Source organism: Aspergillus piperis (assembly GCF_003184755.1).
Source record: "Aspergillus piperis CBS 112811 unplaced genomic scaffold BO85scaffold_22, whole genome shotgun sequence".
Classification (NCBI taxonomy): domain Eukaryota; kingdom Fungi; phylum Ascomycota; class Eurotiomycetes; order Eurotiales; family Aspergillaceae; genus Aspergillus; species Aspergillus piperis.
The window spans coordinates 128,932-146,767 of NW_020291612.1; the positions used below are offsets into that span (position 1 = coordinate 128,932).

Consider the following 17,836-nt stretch of genomic DNA (forward strand, 5'->3'; position numbering starts at 1 on the left):
TGTGCAGATGGTGCTTATGCAGATCCTTTGATAACCCCGATCCTGGCTGGCCTTCGGAGGGCTCCGCGGGGAATACAGGTGGGTGATTGATGCGGTGGTATGCTTTGGAAGATGTCTATAGATGTGGTGAATAGAAGAACATGGTATAAGTCTTGTTATAGCCATTAATACAATTGTTTGTCTGAACAAAAGTAGGTCGATTTCAGGGCAGTATTCAGCTCTGGTCGGCTAAGCGGAAAGCTCCGCCGGCCGCTACTCCGATAAGCGGGGATGCCCGCATTCTCAAGGATTCAGTACAGGGCTGGAGATAACATATGCCGGTGGTCAGATTAAAATGCCGAGAAACAGTCTGAGCATTACTGGTGATATGAAGAAGGCACGAAGGATCATAGTGCCTGAGTGGTAGGCATCGCGCCGTCTGAGCCATCTCGGCTAAGTCGAGCTAAGGGTGCAACTTTTTCTGGCTAAAGTAGCGCAGAACGCACGGTCGCAGTAGAAAAGGCTGATCCGTCTCCAGATGCAAGTAGTGGAGCAGATATCTGAAGCAAATCTCTTTATGCGATGCCATTTGTATGTGGAAGAACATTCTGGACGCCGTTCGACAGCAGTGGGTCAGTTCCTTGCACACCAGGGTCTGATGGGTTGGCGAAAGCTTGTTTCTCCCCTGTCGGCTGTGCGGCGCTGTTCTCGTCGCTTACCCTTCTGTGGAGTGATGTCCGATCTGGTTTGGTAGGTCTGCGGTCGGCATTATATGGACTCATAGAACATCTATCATCACAAAGTTATTCTCTTCATTAGCCTGTAGCACTTCATTGATTTAGCTCCGAAGGCATCGGACGTCCGACGGCAGCGGCCCCGCACCACGCGGTTAGCTTCCGCCATGGTCTTCTCTTCTTCATCTTCTTGCCCGAAACCCCGAATGAAATCCCGACCGTAGATCTCACTTCTTTCCCTGTCTATTTGCAGCAGATCACCATGAGTGAAACAACCACAAGTACTGCAAGACCCTCGCAGGATGGCGTCAACCGCCAGTTTAGCTGGTATGAGCCCGAGTTGGCTGAGGTCAAGGAGCCTGCGCGTACCATTCTTGCCGAATACAGCAAGATCCCGGAGGAGAAGATCATTGGTCATGTCAAAGAAGTGGTAAGTGTATACCCTTAACCTGGTCAAATGTATACTAAATACGACTTTATACAAAAGAGAGATCGCGCCTTCGCAGTCGTAAGTCTACACTCCCCCATATTGGGTACTATCATTACTGATCAGATAAGTTTCCCTATCCATGTATCGGATCCTTCCGGTTCCTTGATATCACCATCTGCAATTCCTCCGCGTATCCCGAGATCCTCTCCCGCTTGAAGGACACCTCGGACGTTTACCTGGATCTGGGATGCGCCATGGGCCAGGACATCAGACACCTTGTACTCCCCCCGTAGCCCACAAATTCCTAGGACATCTACTGATCTAAGCAGGTCCACCAAGGAGCACCGCAATCTCAAATCTACGGCTCAGACCTGCACCCCCAGTTCATCGAACTAGGATACGAACTCTTCGCGGACCGCGACACCCTAGCATGCCAATTCATCACCGGCGACATCTTCGACAGCAGTGAACTATTCAACCGACTTAGCGGGAAGGTAGACATGATCAACGCGGCCTCATTCTTCCACCTCTTTGACTGGGATACCCAGGTCAAACTGGCAAAGCAGGTCATTAAGCTGCTAAAGCCGAAGGCCGGTTCTATGGTGGTTGGTCGCCATGTAGGGGATTATAATTCACGGGAGGTGTGGGCGAATGAGTTGAAGTCGACGATTTGGAGACACAACTTGGATTCGTGGAGGAGGTTGTGGGAGCAGGTCGGGAGGGAGACGGAGACGGAGTGGAGTGTTGATGTTACGGGCGAGGAGTGGAAGGGGATTACGAAGGTGGCGCATAATGGGGAGACGACTTTTAAGATGCAGTTTGTTGTGAGGAGGGTATAGGTTTAGATTCGCGTATTGAGTGAGTGGTTTGGGGTTGTTGATGATGTTGGTCAAAGTGGAGTCCATACGTGATCTTCACTTCATGTTCATTCAACAATCTATATACAACCGTGCAAATTTTACTCCGACTCCTCAACAAAGCTCAATCAAACACAGACACTCTCAGGATGCCTCAATAACCCCACTATCTTCTCTACAAGCAAACCCATCAACTCCTCCGCAACCTCCTCACCCAGCACCAACGTCGAGGACATGATCTTCACCTCCAACATACCCGGTCTCTTCTCATCAACAGACGAATAGACCCAAACCTCTTTCGGCAGATGATCTACTGCCCTGACATCTACCCCACACTTCACCTCTCCGAGCGACAACTCCATATCTTCAACCATCACGTTATTCTGATGCTGCACGATTGTTTGTAACCCTTTACGCCCGGCCTGGGAGTCCTTGGCATACGCCAGCGCGTCATCAAGATCCACCGTCTCGTACGACATAGCAGAGCGGTGTTGGTCTTGCAATGTTTGCATTAACTCCAATCCCGTAGTCTCAAGACCCAGGCGTGCGACAACGGGCGTAATATTGGCACAGGGACCGACAATTCCCTCGACCCCAGGAAGGGCAATGGCCCGACCGTGAACGACCTGGCCGAATATCACGGCAAGAGCATTGGTCTTCTGGGCTAGGGCCAGGGACCAGGCTGCTTTGACCATTGTGGCTATGGTAATGTCGCTGGGAAGTGAGGGGAAAACAGCGATGTCAATGTCGCGGGAAAGTGTAATCGGAGTCCCATTGCTGGCCGAGGACTCGGCTGGCTGGAGGTTAAGGTAGGTGAGCGGGACATCTCGGAGGAGATGACGCCAAAATGTGGTTGCTGTGGGATCGGCTCTCTGAGCTTGCTGGCAGGTAATGTAGTCGTTGAATCGAGGGAAGTGGGATGAAGGTAAGGGATGAGTATCGTTTGCGTATGCATGGCTCAGATCACTCATGAGGAGGGAAAGTGAGACAGCATCGTATTGGGCGTGAGAAAGTCGCATGACTAGTTTATGGCCGGCTTTGTCTTGGGTTGCTAGAATGACGCGCAAGTACGGCACTCCTGGAGCCATCTGGGCATCTACATCTCGGCGGCAAAATTCTTCCACGGTGGCGGTGGACAGGTCGGCATTGGTTATGGCCACTGCCGTGCGGAGGATAACTTGCAGGGTAGTGGTTTCATAAGGCACAAATGAGACTCGGAGAATTGGGTGAGCCTCCACGACACGATGCATGGCCCTAAGAAGACGGGCCGGGTCGATCGGGCCTGGTATGTCGACGACAATGTAGCTCTTCAGTTGTGCGTCTAGCCAGTGGCGCTGGAAGGAGGTTGTGGGAAGGACGTCGACTACGTCAGTCTTGTTGAGGGAGTTAGTTGCAAATATTTTGTTTATTTGGTCGCAATCATAACGTAGGCTGCCTCGTGATGCGGTTGATGCTCGCTGGGTATCTTCGATCAGACTTCTCGCCTGGTCAGAAAGGTCACCCAGACAGGGAGAGTCAAAGATCGCTCGAAGGGAGAGGGTAAGCCCTTGTTGACGACCCTCGGCAACCAGCCGCATTGCTTGCACGGAGTCACCTCCCAGATAGAAAAAGCTGTCATCCATGCCGATCTCAGTAGGGTCCCTTCCCAGAACAGTTGCAACCAATTCCTGCATTTTGCGCTCCGCTGCTGTGGAAGGCATACGCTTCGTCGAGGCCGTGGCGCGGTATGCACTAAGCTCAGGGCTGGACAGAGCAAGTGCACATTTTCGGAGACGTTTCCGATCGGCTTTACCAGTGACTGATAGAGGAAGCCGATGCAAAGGGAGGAACACTGCTGGGACCATGTAGTGCGGGAGTCGTTCGTGCATCTTGTTCTGCGCTGCCAGAGCGTCTGCTCGGAAGGCTTCGGAGGAAGGAAGCAGGAGGGTATCGTTTGTGTCAGTCGTTTCATTCGCTGCATCTGATTGATGTACGAATGCAACGATATATGGCTGCTGAGGCTGTTCAGGGGTAATCAAATCGACGATGACCGTGCTGGCACTCGAAAAAGCAAACTGAGCATGATATTCAATTTCACCGAGCTCGATGCGCTGCCCATGGAACTTGATCTGGTTATCCTTGCGTCCTACGAAGCGAATGGTGCCCGTAGATGTGTCGAAGCGAACCAAGTCACCGGTTCGGTAGAGTCTGGTAGGCGATTTTCGGAGCTGTGACAGCCAGCGTGGAGCATCTGGGAAGGCATCGTTGGTTTTCTCAGGATCCCCGAGATAACCCTGGCTCACGTTGGGCCCCTCAATCAAAAGCTCGCCTGTGGCTCCAAGAGGCACCAGCGTCTGATAATTTCGCGTGTCGACAATCCAAAGGGAGCTACCGGTCGGTGTGCCAATATCCTTACCATCCCTGGGGAAGGTGGAGGGGGAGGTGGTGCTAGCGAGGATGGTAGTTTCGGTTGGGCCATAGGCACACACCACCTGGACGTGTCCCCGCCACATCTCTAAATCCGAGGCCGCTATTGGCTCGCCTCCGAGGACTAAGTTACAAAGACTGGGAAGTGTCTCTGGCTTCAAGATCCTTGCAACGGAAGGAGTCAGAAACGCCCAAGTGACGCCCATCCGCTCGATACATCCCGTCAGGTCTTCCTTGTTCTCCGACTCGGACGGGATGATCAGACAAGCACCTGCCAACAGCGCACCTAGTATTTCCCAGAGACACCCATCGAACGCATGGGATGCAAACTGTAGCACCCGGCTGTCGGAAGTCATATTGACAGACGTTGTGATGATCGACGCATTACTGCACAAATTCTGATGGGTGACCATAACCCCCTTGGGATTTCCTGTGGAACCTGAGGTGAAGATGAGATATGCGAGAGCTTCTCTCGCTGGTGGTATACCGACAGCCGGTAAGGAGACTGGTCTTTCCTCGGCCAAGGACGTGATGTTGTCGAGCACGACTAAGATAGGAGCCAAGTTAGCCGCTGGAACGGCATGCGATGCTGGTGCAATAAGCATAGGTGCCTTGATCTGATTGCATATCACACGCAGTCGAGCCATTGGATGCGAGATTTCCAGAAGCGTGAAGGCAGCCCCAGCCTTTAGAACGCCTAGAATGGCGATGACCATCCATCGGGATTTGGGCGAGTAGATTGGGATGATGTCCTCGGAGGTAACCCCCATCCTAATAAGCCGTGCTGCCAGACGTGAAGACAGGTCGTCGACTTCAGCGTAGGTGAACATGCCGTCCCAGGCACAAACGGCTTGTCGGGAATTGTGGATACGGCACTGGCCTTGTATCTTCTCATGGATGTATTCATGGGTTGGGGCAAGCATGCCAGCGTTCCATTTCACAAGATGCTCTTTACACTTGGGGCTGATGACCTCGAGCTCACAAAATCGTTGGGTGGGGTCCCTCAGGATTTCATCCAGTACATGAAAGGCCGTTCGCAGTAGTGCGTCGGCCTGCTCCGCGGACAGAGATACGGTTTGGTAGCTGCATACCAGCTGAATAGTGGATTTGTCAACACCGATATTGAGGGCTACATCGTACTGTATTAAATGTTAACATCAGACAATATAGGGGGCTTCGTAGACCAAGTTTGGGGACAAACCTCTGAGACATCATTTGCAGGTAGCGTTTCGAGCTGGGTTCTTTGCTCGTCTGGAGCGTCGAAGTGAGATGTATCTTGCAACGATACGATAGTGTTGAACAGCTGAGATCCGACCAGTCCCAAAGACGCATACACGTCTGCCAACGCATAATGTTGATGTTGGAGGCTATTAGTGAGGTGGGCTTGATGGGTGAGGAGTGCATTCAAGATTGTCTCGTCCTCTTGATGCCGGACGGTCGTGGCAAGAACATTGACTAAAGGGCCGACCATCGTCTCAACCCGGTGGACAGGCACATCTCGGCCAAGAGCTGTATAGCCGAAGCAAACCTCATCAGTGCCTACATAAGCGCCGAGCACGATGGCCCAGACAATGTGGAATAGATTTGTCAATGTGATAGCGTGCTTATGGCATAGCTCGTCCATCCGAGCATCGCGGGACCAGGTGGCACGAATGGCAGAGATCGTAGCTTCCGGATTGACCTTGCCTGGCGAAGAAGTCAGTTTCGGAAATAGACATGGTTCCACCCCATCAAGATATCTTTGCCAATATGCCTGCGCCTCGCTATTGTCTTGCAGAGTAAGCCATTCAATGTATTCCACGTATTGTGGTAGATTTTGATGCTGTCCCAGCGAACCTTCCAACGCTTGATTGACCTCCCGTTGAATGACAGCTATCGACATGGCATCGACTAACGCATGACTGACATTCCACTCGCAGATTATGGCGCCAGTCGAGTCGCTGGTGATGTTGATCGTGTGAGGTAGGCCCTCGGTGGGATAGGCGTCCATCGCATCACCTCGAACCAGGTGCTGAAGGCTACCAGGGACCATGACTACCTGGTCAAAGTGGCTGTGATCTGAAACTGGGAGAAGAAGAGTACGGAGAATGTCATGTCGATTAATCACTTCTGTCCAAGCATCTTTCACCTTTTCCAATGAAAGTTGGTCTGTTGGCCCGCGAGACATAACCTGAAACTTGAATCGTTGCTGATATGCCTGCCGATCGCGCAGCTGCGCCAACAACATGCCCCGTTGCACGGGAGAGCAAGGGTAGATATTCCAGACATCTTGGGCACGTAGACCCATCGAAGGCAACGTATGATTGAGGCACTGGCTCAGTTGGTCGTAAGTGAGCGCAGACATAAGGGGAAAGTTGGTCAACGTCTTGCGGGGTCCTTCCGCTGACAGTGAACTAGCCGCGGCGACGAGAGTATGCTCACACTCCTTAATACACTGTTCCAGTCGAGCATCCTGCTGTATCAATTGCGGGAATGTAAACTCGAAGGTTAGGCACCCGTTCGCAGTGAACGCGGTAACGTCGATCAACGAAAAGCGTGGCACGTTACCGGCAATGTCTGAAGCACCGGTGCCGGACTGGATGTCATCGCCAGCCAGCTGTAGCATGGCGTCCTCACGCTTCATCTCCTGGTACTGGCCCATGTAGTTAAACAGAACTTCCATAACCGGCTTCGTCCGCCCATATGCAACCCTGCCTTCGTCGTTCAGGTAGCGAGAAGTGAAGTAAGCCCATCCGTTTGCCGGAATGCGGCGGCGCTGGTCCTTGATATAGCTGAGTACATCGACGAAGTCCCGCATTGATTTCCGTGATAGGTGATGCCATGGAGTGGACGCCAAAGGAGACATGATCGTAAACCAACCGACCGTTCCCGAGACGTCGATGGAATCCGTCCAAGGCTCTCTCCCATGGCCTTCAACATAAATGCTTGGAGCCGGATGGTCAGGGAGAGCTTGATTACAAGAGTACCAGAGGGCGGCCTCCAAAATCTCAACCGGTCGAGTATCCATCACCTTGTTAGCGCTTCCGAAGAGGATGTCAGTCACAGTGCGGTCCAAGGCAAATCTAAATGTTGAGGTTTGCCCGAACGTGTTCGACTCGGAAGAAATTCCCCAGTACCTCATGAAATCGAAATCATCGTTTGCTTCCTGGAAGCCAGGTAAAGCACGCGCGGGAGTGAGGTGTTCGGCGCTGTATTCGGCCTGTAATTGAGTCCAGGTTAAGAAAGGAACCGACCCTGTTGCGGAACTGAGAGAGCCTGTCTGGAGATATTCCTCCAGATCCCCGTGCAAAATGCGCCACGAGACAAGGTCAATAATGAGATGATGGGCCGCCAGGTAGACGAGCTGACTACCGTCCTCAAGCTCCACCAGATCCACAGTCAAGAGCGGCCCATCCTCAATAGACAATGCCATCTGAGCCGCTGTAAAAAGTGTTGGCAGCGACTCACGAGTGATATGGTTGTGCGCAGCCAACCGGTAAAAGGCACTAGCAGGCTCAGAATCCAGCGACTTTACCTGCTGGAACCACTGGCCGGAATCCTTGCGGCAGAATCTCGCGCGTAGCATAGAATGCCTTCCAATAAGAATATCCAGGCCTCCGGCGAGTTCCTCTACACTAACCCGGCGGCTAGTGCGAAGGAGCAGGCTCTGGTTAAAGTGATTTGGCCCCTCTGGGGCAACTTCGAAGAAGAGTTGCTGGATAGGGGCGAGAGCAACCCATTCGTCCACCGGCTCTGTAGGTAGCGAGACTGACGCACTGTCAGTGGTTCTGATAGTATTAAGATGGCATATAAGTTGCTCGATGGTACGGTGTCTGAAGAGATCCGCACTGGTGATATGGATGCCAGCCGCATTGCATTTCGTGGAGACCTGCATCCCGGAAATGGAGTCGCCGCCGATGCGGAAAAAATCGTCGTTGACTCCAATTGTGTTCGGGTCAAGTGACAATACTCGTGCCCAGATAGCCTGTATCTCGCGCTCCTGGGATGTTACTGGCCGGTCGGGAACGCTGAGGGCTGATCCAGCAGCGTACTCGTTAAGACTTTGGCGTGGAAGCTCTGCTACCATCTCGCGGAGGTGGCGACGGTCCAGCTTTCCAGATGCGCTTAGAGGCAGACGAGAAATGTGTAGATACATGCTAGGAATCATGTATTGTGGAACCGTTCGCGACAACGCGCTATCAATGGCCTTAACATCTAGGGCACATTGGGATTGACTTGGATGCAATAGTCCAATCTCACGCTCTTTTGGCTTTTGTGACGTTGATATTTCTTCTAGAAAAGCAGCCAAAAAGGGATTCTGGTTGTCCGCACTGTGAACCATCTCGACAACCATCTTTTGCATCCCGGGTATTAGAGAACGGAGGTGGGCTTCGACGTCCGCCAACTCAATACGTTGTCCGTGAAGCTTGAGCTGACCGTCTCTTCGCCCGATGAAGGCCAGCTTGCCGTCCACACCAGCATAACGCACGAGGTCACCGGTCCGATAGAGCCGCTTTGGCTCTTGGTCATCAGGATACAGTGTTTGAAGCCATTTAGGAGGCCGTATGAATGCCGGAGTGGTTCGGTCAGGATCGTTAATATAACCCCGACCGACAGTAATCCCCTCAATTAGCAATTCCCCGACAGCGCCTATGGGCGCTAGGCGATCTGGGCTCTGCGGGTCAACTACCCAGCATCGACAGGCGTTTGGTCTCCCTATCAACCGATTCTCTGATGGTTTTGTCACTTCAGTTAATGCAGCCACAATGCAACACTCTGCTGGCCCGTACAGCTGGACGATCTGGCGGAGTCTCGGGCTCCAGATGGTGATATCTTCGGACGTCATAGACTCCCCACCGAGTCCCAAAGCTTGGAGGGACGGAACATCATCGGGGGTGATTAGTCTTAGGCAGGAAGGTGTGAGGAAAGCCCAAGTAACGTTGAAATCCCGGATACACTTGGCCAGGTCCGTCTGCCTTGCGGTTTCATCGGGGATACATAGACAGCCACCAGCGTGCCATGCTATCAGGTGTTCCATCATGCTGGCGTCAAAGGCGAAGCTGGCAAAATGAAGTACCCGAGATGCTGGGCGGAGTAGGCAAGAACGAGCTATTGATGCAGTTGAAGCCGCCAGACCACGATGATCAAGCGGGATCCCCTTCGGTCGACCTGTTGATCCAGAGGTAAATGGGGCATATGCAGCTATGGTGGGGCTTATTGTGGGTAGACTGGACCATCCTTCGGGCAATGGCTGTGATGCTGCGAACTGTACGCTTAGGACCGGGGTGTCAAGATTTCTAGCCACATCGAGGAGGGACTGGGAGGTCAGGATGAGGCGCGGTCGTGCTTGATCCAAGATATCCTTGATTCTGTCTGTGGGATGGGCCGGGTCAAGAGTAATCAGAATGGCGCCGGCTTTGAACACCGCAAGAATTCCGGCCGCCGTCCACCGGGACTTTTCGTGGTAGAGAGCAACAAAGTCTCCGGAGGACAGACCATGTGCGGAGATTTGTCTGGCTATGAGAGAGGAGCATCTGTCTAGTTCCTCGTAGGTCCATTCCCCGTCCCAAGCACAGACAGCGGGTGCGTGAGGGGTGCGCCTACTCCACTCACACACTGCGTCATGGGCACACCCGTCAGGTATTGTTTCTCCAGTATTCCATCGCATCAAAGTCTCTTTGTCACTGCACGATACAGCATCAATGTCAATCACTGCCATATCAGGCTCATTCCACATCTGGGTTAGTACCAGTTCCCAATGAGCGAGCATCCGGTCCAACGTGGCTCCGTCCAGAACGGCTCGATCAAACACGGCAGTCAAATTCAGTCTGGCACCGTCAGGCTCACACACCAACATTAGTGGGTAAGTATCCACGCCCTCGAGTTCAGCCACATCCTGCAATCCTGAAAGCAAAGTAGAACGGTATTTGGTGTCAGGCTGTTCACGCGGCTGAATTACAAGCAGCGTCTGGAAGCTACAAGCGGCAGCTGCAGATTCACCGAGACGGCGGATATGCTGTAGGCCCAGGTTTTCATGATCCAATTTGTTCCAGCTATCCTCTTGGACCCTCTGCAGCAGTGAGAGGACTCGATCCGCTTGGTCACCAAGCGAGATGCGAACAGGTACAGTCGTAATGGTGGGACCAACCATGCGATCAATGGCTGGCACAGGCGCTGAGCGTCCGGTACTAACAGTACCAAAGACAATGTCATCGGCCTCTGCATATCGCGACACAGTCACGGCCCAAGCTGCTTGGATCTTTGTCGCCATAGTATACTGGGCCTTGGGGGCCGCTGTTGGCAGAGTCATGGAGCGGGTTCGGCGTTCCGTCGGCTGGATTCGGTGGTAGATGCTAGGCAACTTAGGGAAGATGCCTCCTACGAAGCTGTCCAGGTGTGTGGTCCAGAAGTCCTGTGCGGCCGGTTTCCCTGCAATGAGGTGTTTGATGAATGGGGTGAAAGGCTGTGGCCGCAAGTCCCGACCATGGTAGGCATCCTCAACTGCCTGCTTGAGGAGTGGCATCGACCATCCATCGTAGAGGGCGTGGTGAATGGCCACCAGGAGCATTCGGGGCTGGTTTTGCCGGTGTACCACAGCCAGGCGCAGAAGGGGAGATCCAGAGGTCATGTTCGACGTTAGGTCCGGAAGAACGTCGTCCTCTCGCAAGGAATATGTGTCCCATGGAAGCCCTTTCGCACGCTGCACAACCTGCACTGCCGTGTTGTTGTCGGTCAGGATAATCCGGGTCCGGAGGATTGGATGCGCCTCAGCAGCTTTACCCCAGGCGTATTGCAGCCGTGCGAGATCGACCTGCTCGGAAAGATCGCCGGTCAAAGTTGTGGTATAAACTCCAGGTGTGCGGGCCGTGAGTGCCATCATCCCTTCTTGCAAAGCTGTGGCGGGATAAATATCTTCAATATCCTCGTGTGTGATCTTGCAATGCTCTACAGCCTGTGCACGGACCTTATCCAGAGCATCTGCGCCACCATCCAACAAGGAAAATTGCACTGGGATAGGAGCAGCTGCTTCGGCCAGAGATTCCGCTTTGGCCGCATTCTTCTTCCTTTTGGATGACGAAGATGATGAAGATGAGGAAGACACGGACGGAGTCTTATTGGAAGAGGAACCGCCCTGCAGCTGCTTCAGAAGAGCAGCAATATCCACCTTCTTGCCCTTCTCTTGGGCTAACTGGGCCAGCTGGGCAGTGGCCAGCTGTAAGAAGTCGTCGTCGACTCCGTCATTGGTGGAAGAGTCGTCTGGCGTGCTGAATGTAAACCCTTCCTCCGTTGTGGACGAAGCTGAGCTTGCTGACTGCCCAGCGGGTTCCCCAACTTCGGCGGCTAACTGACAAATAGTCGGGTATCTGAACATCTGGGGAACGCTCAACGACAGCTTGTATTTATCTCGAGCTGTGGCTACCAACTTCATGGCAGAGACAGAGTCACCGCCTAATTCAAAGAAGCTGTCATCGCCGTGGATTGTCTCAGCCTCGAGTCCCAGTGTCGCAGCCCACAACTCCAACAGTGTCCGCTCCAGCTCCGATGCTGGCGTCCATTTGACGGACTTGCCCATTCCTTCAATGTTGTTCTTATGGGCGGCACTAGATGTCAGCAGCAAGGAACCCATCTCACGCAGTCGCCGCCGATCTGCCTTCCCGTTGACCGACAGCGGAATAGTGTCCAGGGCATAATACACCGACGGTATCATGTGGCGGGGCAGGACTTCCTCAAGCGCTTGAAATGCACTCTTGGGTAAGACAATTTGCGAGATAGGTATCGTTCCTTCCAAATTACATGCAGACGACGACTCAACATCTGCCGCAGTCAGCCCACTGACAAAAGCGACCAGGCTAGCCTGAGCACGCATCTTCCCCGCCGGAACGACCATCTCCACCACAATCTGTGCTTGCTGCAAGCTCTTTCGCAGATGATACTCGACCTCTTGCAACTCAATGCGTTGTCCGCGCAACTTGACCTGCGTGTCCTTCCGTCCCATATACCGTAGACTACCATCGTCAACATAACGCACTAAATCACCCGTTCGGTACAAGGGATGTTGTGATGGAAGCCATGGCAAAGTGGGAAGGAAGGCTTCCTGCGTCCGTGCTTGGTCATCCAGATATCCACGAGTGACCAAGCGGCCTTCGACGATCAACTCGCCGACTGCTCCCAATGGAGCCAGTCGATTAGGGTTCTCGGCTTCAGTCACCCACAACCTGACCCCAGCCACAGCATAGCCCAGATTTACTGGCTCATCAGTAGGTTTCATCGGTCCTGCAATTGTAACCATGATGGATGTTTCTGTAGGCCCTGCACCGTTGTACAGGTCAAGCACGGGTGCGAACCGCTCTACATCCAGCCGAGACATGGGTTCGCCGACCATGATCAGGGTCTGCAGTGTTGGCAGAGCCCCGGGGTCTAACAGCCGCCCGACCGAGGGGGTCAGCATAGCCGTGTTGACCGCAAAACGAGAGATACAACCGGGCACATCAGAAAGGCGGTCTTCCTCACAAGGCACGCAGATACACCCGCCATGTGCCAAGGTAGTGAAGATCTCCGCCAGGGCAGCATCGAAGGTCAACGAGGCAAAATGCAGCATGCGGGTGTGGCGGGAGAAGCGTAATGTACGGCCATGGCCCAGGAATACACTGGTCGCGAGTGCGCCATGCTCCATCAGAATGCCTTTCGGGGTGCCAGTGCTGCCGGATGTGAAAAGAATGCTGATGACGTCATGTTCATCTAGGGCTGGGAACTCGTAGTCCCAGGCTGCTGGGGCACAGACGGAGGTCGTTGATAGTACATGGGCATCAGCAGTCGCAAACCGCTCTTCGTATGTAGGATCGGCAACGACCAGGGCGGCATTGCACTTTTTTGCCAGCCATTGGAGGCGCTTCTCTGGGTCCGTCGGGTTCGAGAGCACCAGCACGCATCCTGCCCGCACAATGCCAAGAACGGTGGCTACAGTACGACTCGACCGGTCCGCACACACCAGAACGCGGTCTCCGAGTCCTACGCCTTGATGGAGGAGGTTGCGAGCTATCCAGGAAGACTGCTCATGGAGTTCCTTGTAGCTCATGGATCCATCCCATCCATCGATGGCAGCCCCTTCCGGTTGGCGCGTCACCCAGCGGTCGATCATTGACACCACATTGCCGCGGACGGCTTCGAGAGGCAGCAATGTAGGTCCGTCAGACAGGGCAGAGCAAACATCACTAGCCTGCAGTAGACTGAGAGTGCTGAGGGCCTCGTCGGGCTGGAAGGCAAAGCAGTTCATGGCGCCATGCAAGGCCTCAGCTAGATGGTTGATCTCGAAGTCCGTCAAATTAGGCCAATAGAGGAAGCCCAGTTTAATGTGGCCTTCGTGGACATCCACACTGATAGCGATGTCGTACTATGCCGAGTTACATGTCATCAGTAGGGGTACGGCCAGGAGGCTGGATTCGAACTCACCTCAGTCGGGTCATCCTGTTCACGAATTTCTTCCAAATCGAGCAAGGCGTCCTCGTCCTCTGCACTTGGAGGCACCCATTCCATGGAGATCGCCGTGTTGAACAGCCCCTGTCCGTGTGTTTGCTTCAGCCCGCGTTGTGCCTCAGCCAACGGGTAGTGCTGGAACGGCAAACTAGCGACATAATCCTCCTGGATCTTCCTAGCGAGACTAGCAATCGTGGAAGCCTCGCTTAGTCTTGCTCGACAGACCTGCATACTGAGACACAGACCAAAGATGGTCTCGACCTCGGGCACCGGCACGTTGCGTCCGGACGAGACGTAGCCGAAGCAAACATCCTCTGATTGGGTATAGGCGCGCAGCACCAGCGCCCATGCAGCGCGGATCGCACAAGCGAGTGTAACCTGGCGCTCTTTGCATCGCTGCAGGAACGCCACACTGTTTTCAAAGCCGAAGTCACGCCGCTGCAGTGTCCGAGGCCATTCAGGGGGGCCATCACTCGGTGCACTCACTGCATGAGTAGGGATGTGACATGGTACACAGTCGGCTAAGTAGTCAGTCCAATACCTCGCACTGTCGTCGGTTTGTCGTGTACGATGGTAGTTGGCAAACATGCGGTAGTCTGGGCCTCGCGGTAGAGGCGCACTGGAGGAGCAAGCGCGGATAAACTCGCGTCGGAAAACAGACAACGCATAGCCGTCCATGATGACGTGGGAGATTTCCAGCATAAGATATGGTACTCTTCCGCGGCAGGTCAGCAAAAGCATGCGGTGTAAGGGGGCATTCGCACGAAATGGCACAAGCTCCTCCGTGAATATGGCGAGGGCGGCTTCAGCGCTGAGGTCGCGTGGCACCTCACGCATCCTAACCTCCATTGGAACCGACCGCAACACGATCGAATGGTATATGGCCTCTGGGGACAGGTCATCTACGAAGACTGTGCGCAGTGAAGGATGTCTCTCAACAAGGGATGCCCAGGCCTGCTGGATGCGTTCGACGGTAGGCAGGCAACCACCTTTCAGCTGCACGCGGTGGAAGAAGCGCATGTGGTAGGCTCCAGGCCGACGAATCTGGCCGAGGAACATGCCCTCTTGCATGGTGGTGCACGGGAAAACATCCTCTACCTCTTCAACTTGCGTTACACCTAGCTTGTCAAGATCGTAGTCGTTGGACAACCGGGTCCAGAGATTCGAGTAATCCACTGCCATCTCCGCCACCTGCCGAGCAGGGGTCTCCTGCACTTCCGCCAAAGAGGCAGCCTCTCGGACGCCTTCGCAAGACAGGATATGCACCATGCTAATCTTGATCTGACGAGCTCGACATCTGGCTACGACATCTAGGGCCTTGATTGAGTCACCGCCCAGCGCAACAAATGGCTGCTGCAGGCCTACTTCGGCGGCGGATAAACCCAGCGCTTCAGCCCAGGCGAGCTGGATCTTCTGCTCTAGCCGGCTGAGACCGAAAGCATGATCTTCTGCTTCCAAGCTGCGGCCAGTGATTGCGTCGAAAGTCTCCTGGCTCATCCTCTGTACCCAATCCCGCAGTTTTACGCGATCAATCTTGCCAGAAGCTGACATGGGCATGCGTCCAACGAATGTCCAGATGGTTGGTACCATGTACCGCGGTAAAGCGTGTTGAAGTTGGGAACGCAGCTTTTTCACTGTCTCCTGGACGATCGGATCGCGGCGATCTAGCAGTGGAATCTCGTCGGCAGCCGTATCCTGGTTGCCAGTGCTGGTACCCTCGACGGTGAGAATAGCAATTAGGTTGTTCTTGCACAGGCCAGCCCGAGGTGCCATGGCAATGGCATATTGAACGCCAGCTTCCAGCCCCAGCTGATATTCCACCTCGGCCAGTTCGAGCCTCTGGCCATTGAGCTTGACTTGTGTGTCAGCACGACCGCAGAAGGTTATAGTACCGTCCGAGTTCCAGCGCACAAGATCACCTGTTCGGTAGAATCGGAATCCACCGAACTGGGGATCATCCTTCGCCACAAATCCAACTTCCTCAAGGAAGGCCTCGGCTGTCTTGACAGGATTTTTCAGGTATCCCATACCGACAATGGGCCCAGAAACAAGTAGCTCTCCAATAGCGCCAACAGGAACCAGTTTATTGTAATCGTGTACGTCTACTACCCAGCAAGCAGCCGAGTTGGGAGGACCAATATTCAATGGATCCGCATCGGGCCGTGTAATCGGCCGCGACGACGAATTAATGGAACACTCGCTGGGGCCATAAAACTGCCAGAGATTGATCCGCTCAGACCACATGGTGACTATCTCCTTGGGGAAGGCTTCACCGCCCAGGCACATTGTCTTTAGCCCGGGCACATCGTCCGGTCTCAAGGCGCGGGCAAGTGAAGGTGTCATGATAACATGGTTAACCTGCCACCTGTTGATTGCGTCGGATATGCTGGTTTCAATTTCCTCTGCGCGTGGCACACACACGCAAGAGCCGGATCCCAGACTCGTGCAGATCTCCAACAGACTCATGTCGAAAGTGTGGCTGAGCATTTGCAGGACACGGCTCTCGGGACCATATTTCCAACTAGGGGCGTTACGGAGAGCACCATTTAACCAGTTCGTATGGGATAGCATGCAACCTTTCGGTCGGCCTGTCGAGCCGCTAGTGAAAATCACGTAGAAAAGGTCCTCTGGCTTTCCGAGGGCTTCCAACGTCGCGTCTGCAGCCGGCTTGGGATAATTGTCGATAGGGAGCGTAGGCAGACGTTCAGCCCAGAATGATTCGTACTTGGCCCAAGTTACCACAAACGGTGCTTCAATGACTTCCAGGATGGCGTCGACTCGTCCAGCAGGGAGATTCGGGGGCACACTGACAAAGGCTCCGCCGGCCTTGGACACAGCCAGCATAGCAACCAGAGCTGCGCCCGACCGTTCAAAGGAAATGGGGACCACAGATCCTGGGCCTACGCCGCGCTGCTGGAGGTACGCTGCGAGCAGGCGTGCCTCCCTTACGAGATCGGTGTAGGTGAGCTTCGTGTCCCAGGCATCGACCGCCAGGGAGTGTGGGCGATTTGCGGCGTGACGCTCAATCACATCATGGAAACACTCTTCCCATATACCGGGGACATCAGCATTAAACCGCCAGATGTGCTCTAGGTGTGCCGGACTCATAAGGCTGAGGTCCTTGACTAGCTTGTCGTTGTCGCATGTCCCTACCTCGGCCAGCGCCTGGGCCATGGCAGTACCCACATTTGCTGCCTGCGCGTCGGTCAACAGAGATAGGTAGTAGGTAAGCGATAGTGAAATGTGTCCTTGCTCATCACGATAAACATGCAATGATAGGAAGGACTCCTAGATGTGCGTCAGCGTTCAGGAGCCCAGCCAGTCCACTGTACTACGGGTGGTGACACGCGTACCTCGGTCTGTGTAACAAATAGGGACTCAATATCGTTCGCAAAGGTGATGATGGTATTTGCGGTCTCTCCGGAAACCTGGCCGGCACCCACAAGACCTGGGTGCAACAATTGATCGGCAGCGTAAGTGAGGGACTGCCGAGACATGTCTCCCTCGACCTTCAACTCGGCCAATGCTGTCGTATCCGGACCAGTCGTAGGCACAACGTAAAAGGCTACTTCATCGGTGCCCACGTAGCTGGATAGAACCAGGCCCCAGGCTGCCAGAATAAGTGACTCTGTCTCACTGCCTGGGGCCTTCCATCCGCTCAGGTCGATTCTGTATGTGCGCCGACCCGCGGCACGAGTGTGATCTGGATTCGGGACATACCCATCCGTCAAGGTAGGAAAGATGCAAGAGAAGCGACTCATGTTGTGCAGGTAGAACTATTGCACTGGAAGATGTCACTGAATACTATCAAGATAAAGATGAATGGTGACTGAAACTTGCTATGTTTATGGTCACCATCGTATTGTAGTAGTACCTGGTCACACTATATATATTCATCCATCACGTTGGTAACCGGTTTCCAGCTGCCGGCATCCGTGCCACTAACGCAAAACCAACCGGGGTAAGCAAACAGAATA

General features: G+C 53.9%; 2 protein-coding genes across 2 annotated transcripts; one reads left to right on the forward strand and one right to left on the reverse strand.

Annotated features, from left to right (window-relative positions):
- Positions 1-895: 895 nt before the first annotated feature.
- On the forward strand, positions 896-1,982 carry BO85DRAFT_428820 (class I SAM-dependent methyltransferase; the record flags this gene model as incomplete). The annotated part of the gene is made up of 4 exons (XM_025658220.1): positions 896-1,143; positions 1,201-1,221; positions 1,272-1,421; positions 1,473-1,982. Exons 1-4 carry the CDS (start codon positions 976-978, stop codon positions 1,980-1,982), a joined length of 849 nt encoding a protein of 282 aa, XP_025511592.1. The 5' UTR covers positions 896-975.
- BO85DRAFT_452888 (nonribosomal peptide synthase) lies at positions 1,962-17,708 on the reverse strand. The gene is made up of 4 exons (XM_025660928.1): positions 17,213-17,708; positions 13,836-17,147; positions 5,608-13,776; positions 1,962-5,545 (listed from the first exon to the last, which is right to left on the reverse strand). Exons 1-4 carry the CDS (start codon positions 17,618-17,620, stop codon positions 2,129-2,131), a joined length of 15,306 nt encoding a protein of 5,101 aa, XP_025511593.1. The 5' UTR covers positions 17,621-17,708; the 3' UTR covers positions 1,962-2,128.
- Positions 17,709-17,836: the final 128 nt, after the last annotated feature.

Bases quoted from the DNA above. Each gene is read 5' to 3' on its own strand.
- BO85DRAFT_452888 (XM_025660928.1), bottom strand. From the start codon at position 17,620: ATGAGTCGCTTCTCTTGCATCTTTCCTACCTTGACGGATGGGTATGTC. The intron at 17,148-17,212 runs GTACGCGTGTCA...ACGCACATCTAG, and splicing joins TATTTGTTACACAGACCGAG to GAGTCCTTCCTATCATTGCA. The intron at 5,546-5,607 runs GTTTGTCCCCAA...CATTTAATACAG, and splicing joins CTGCAAATGATGTCTCAGAG to TACGATGTAGCCCTCAATAT.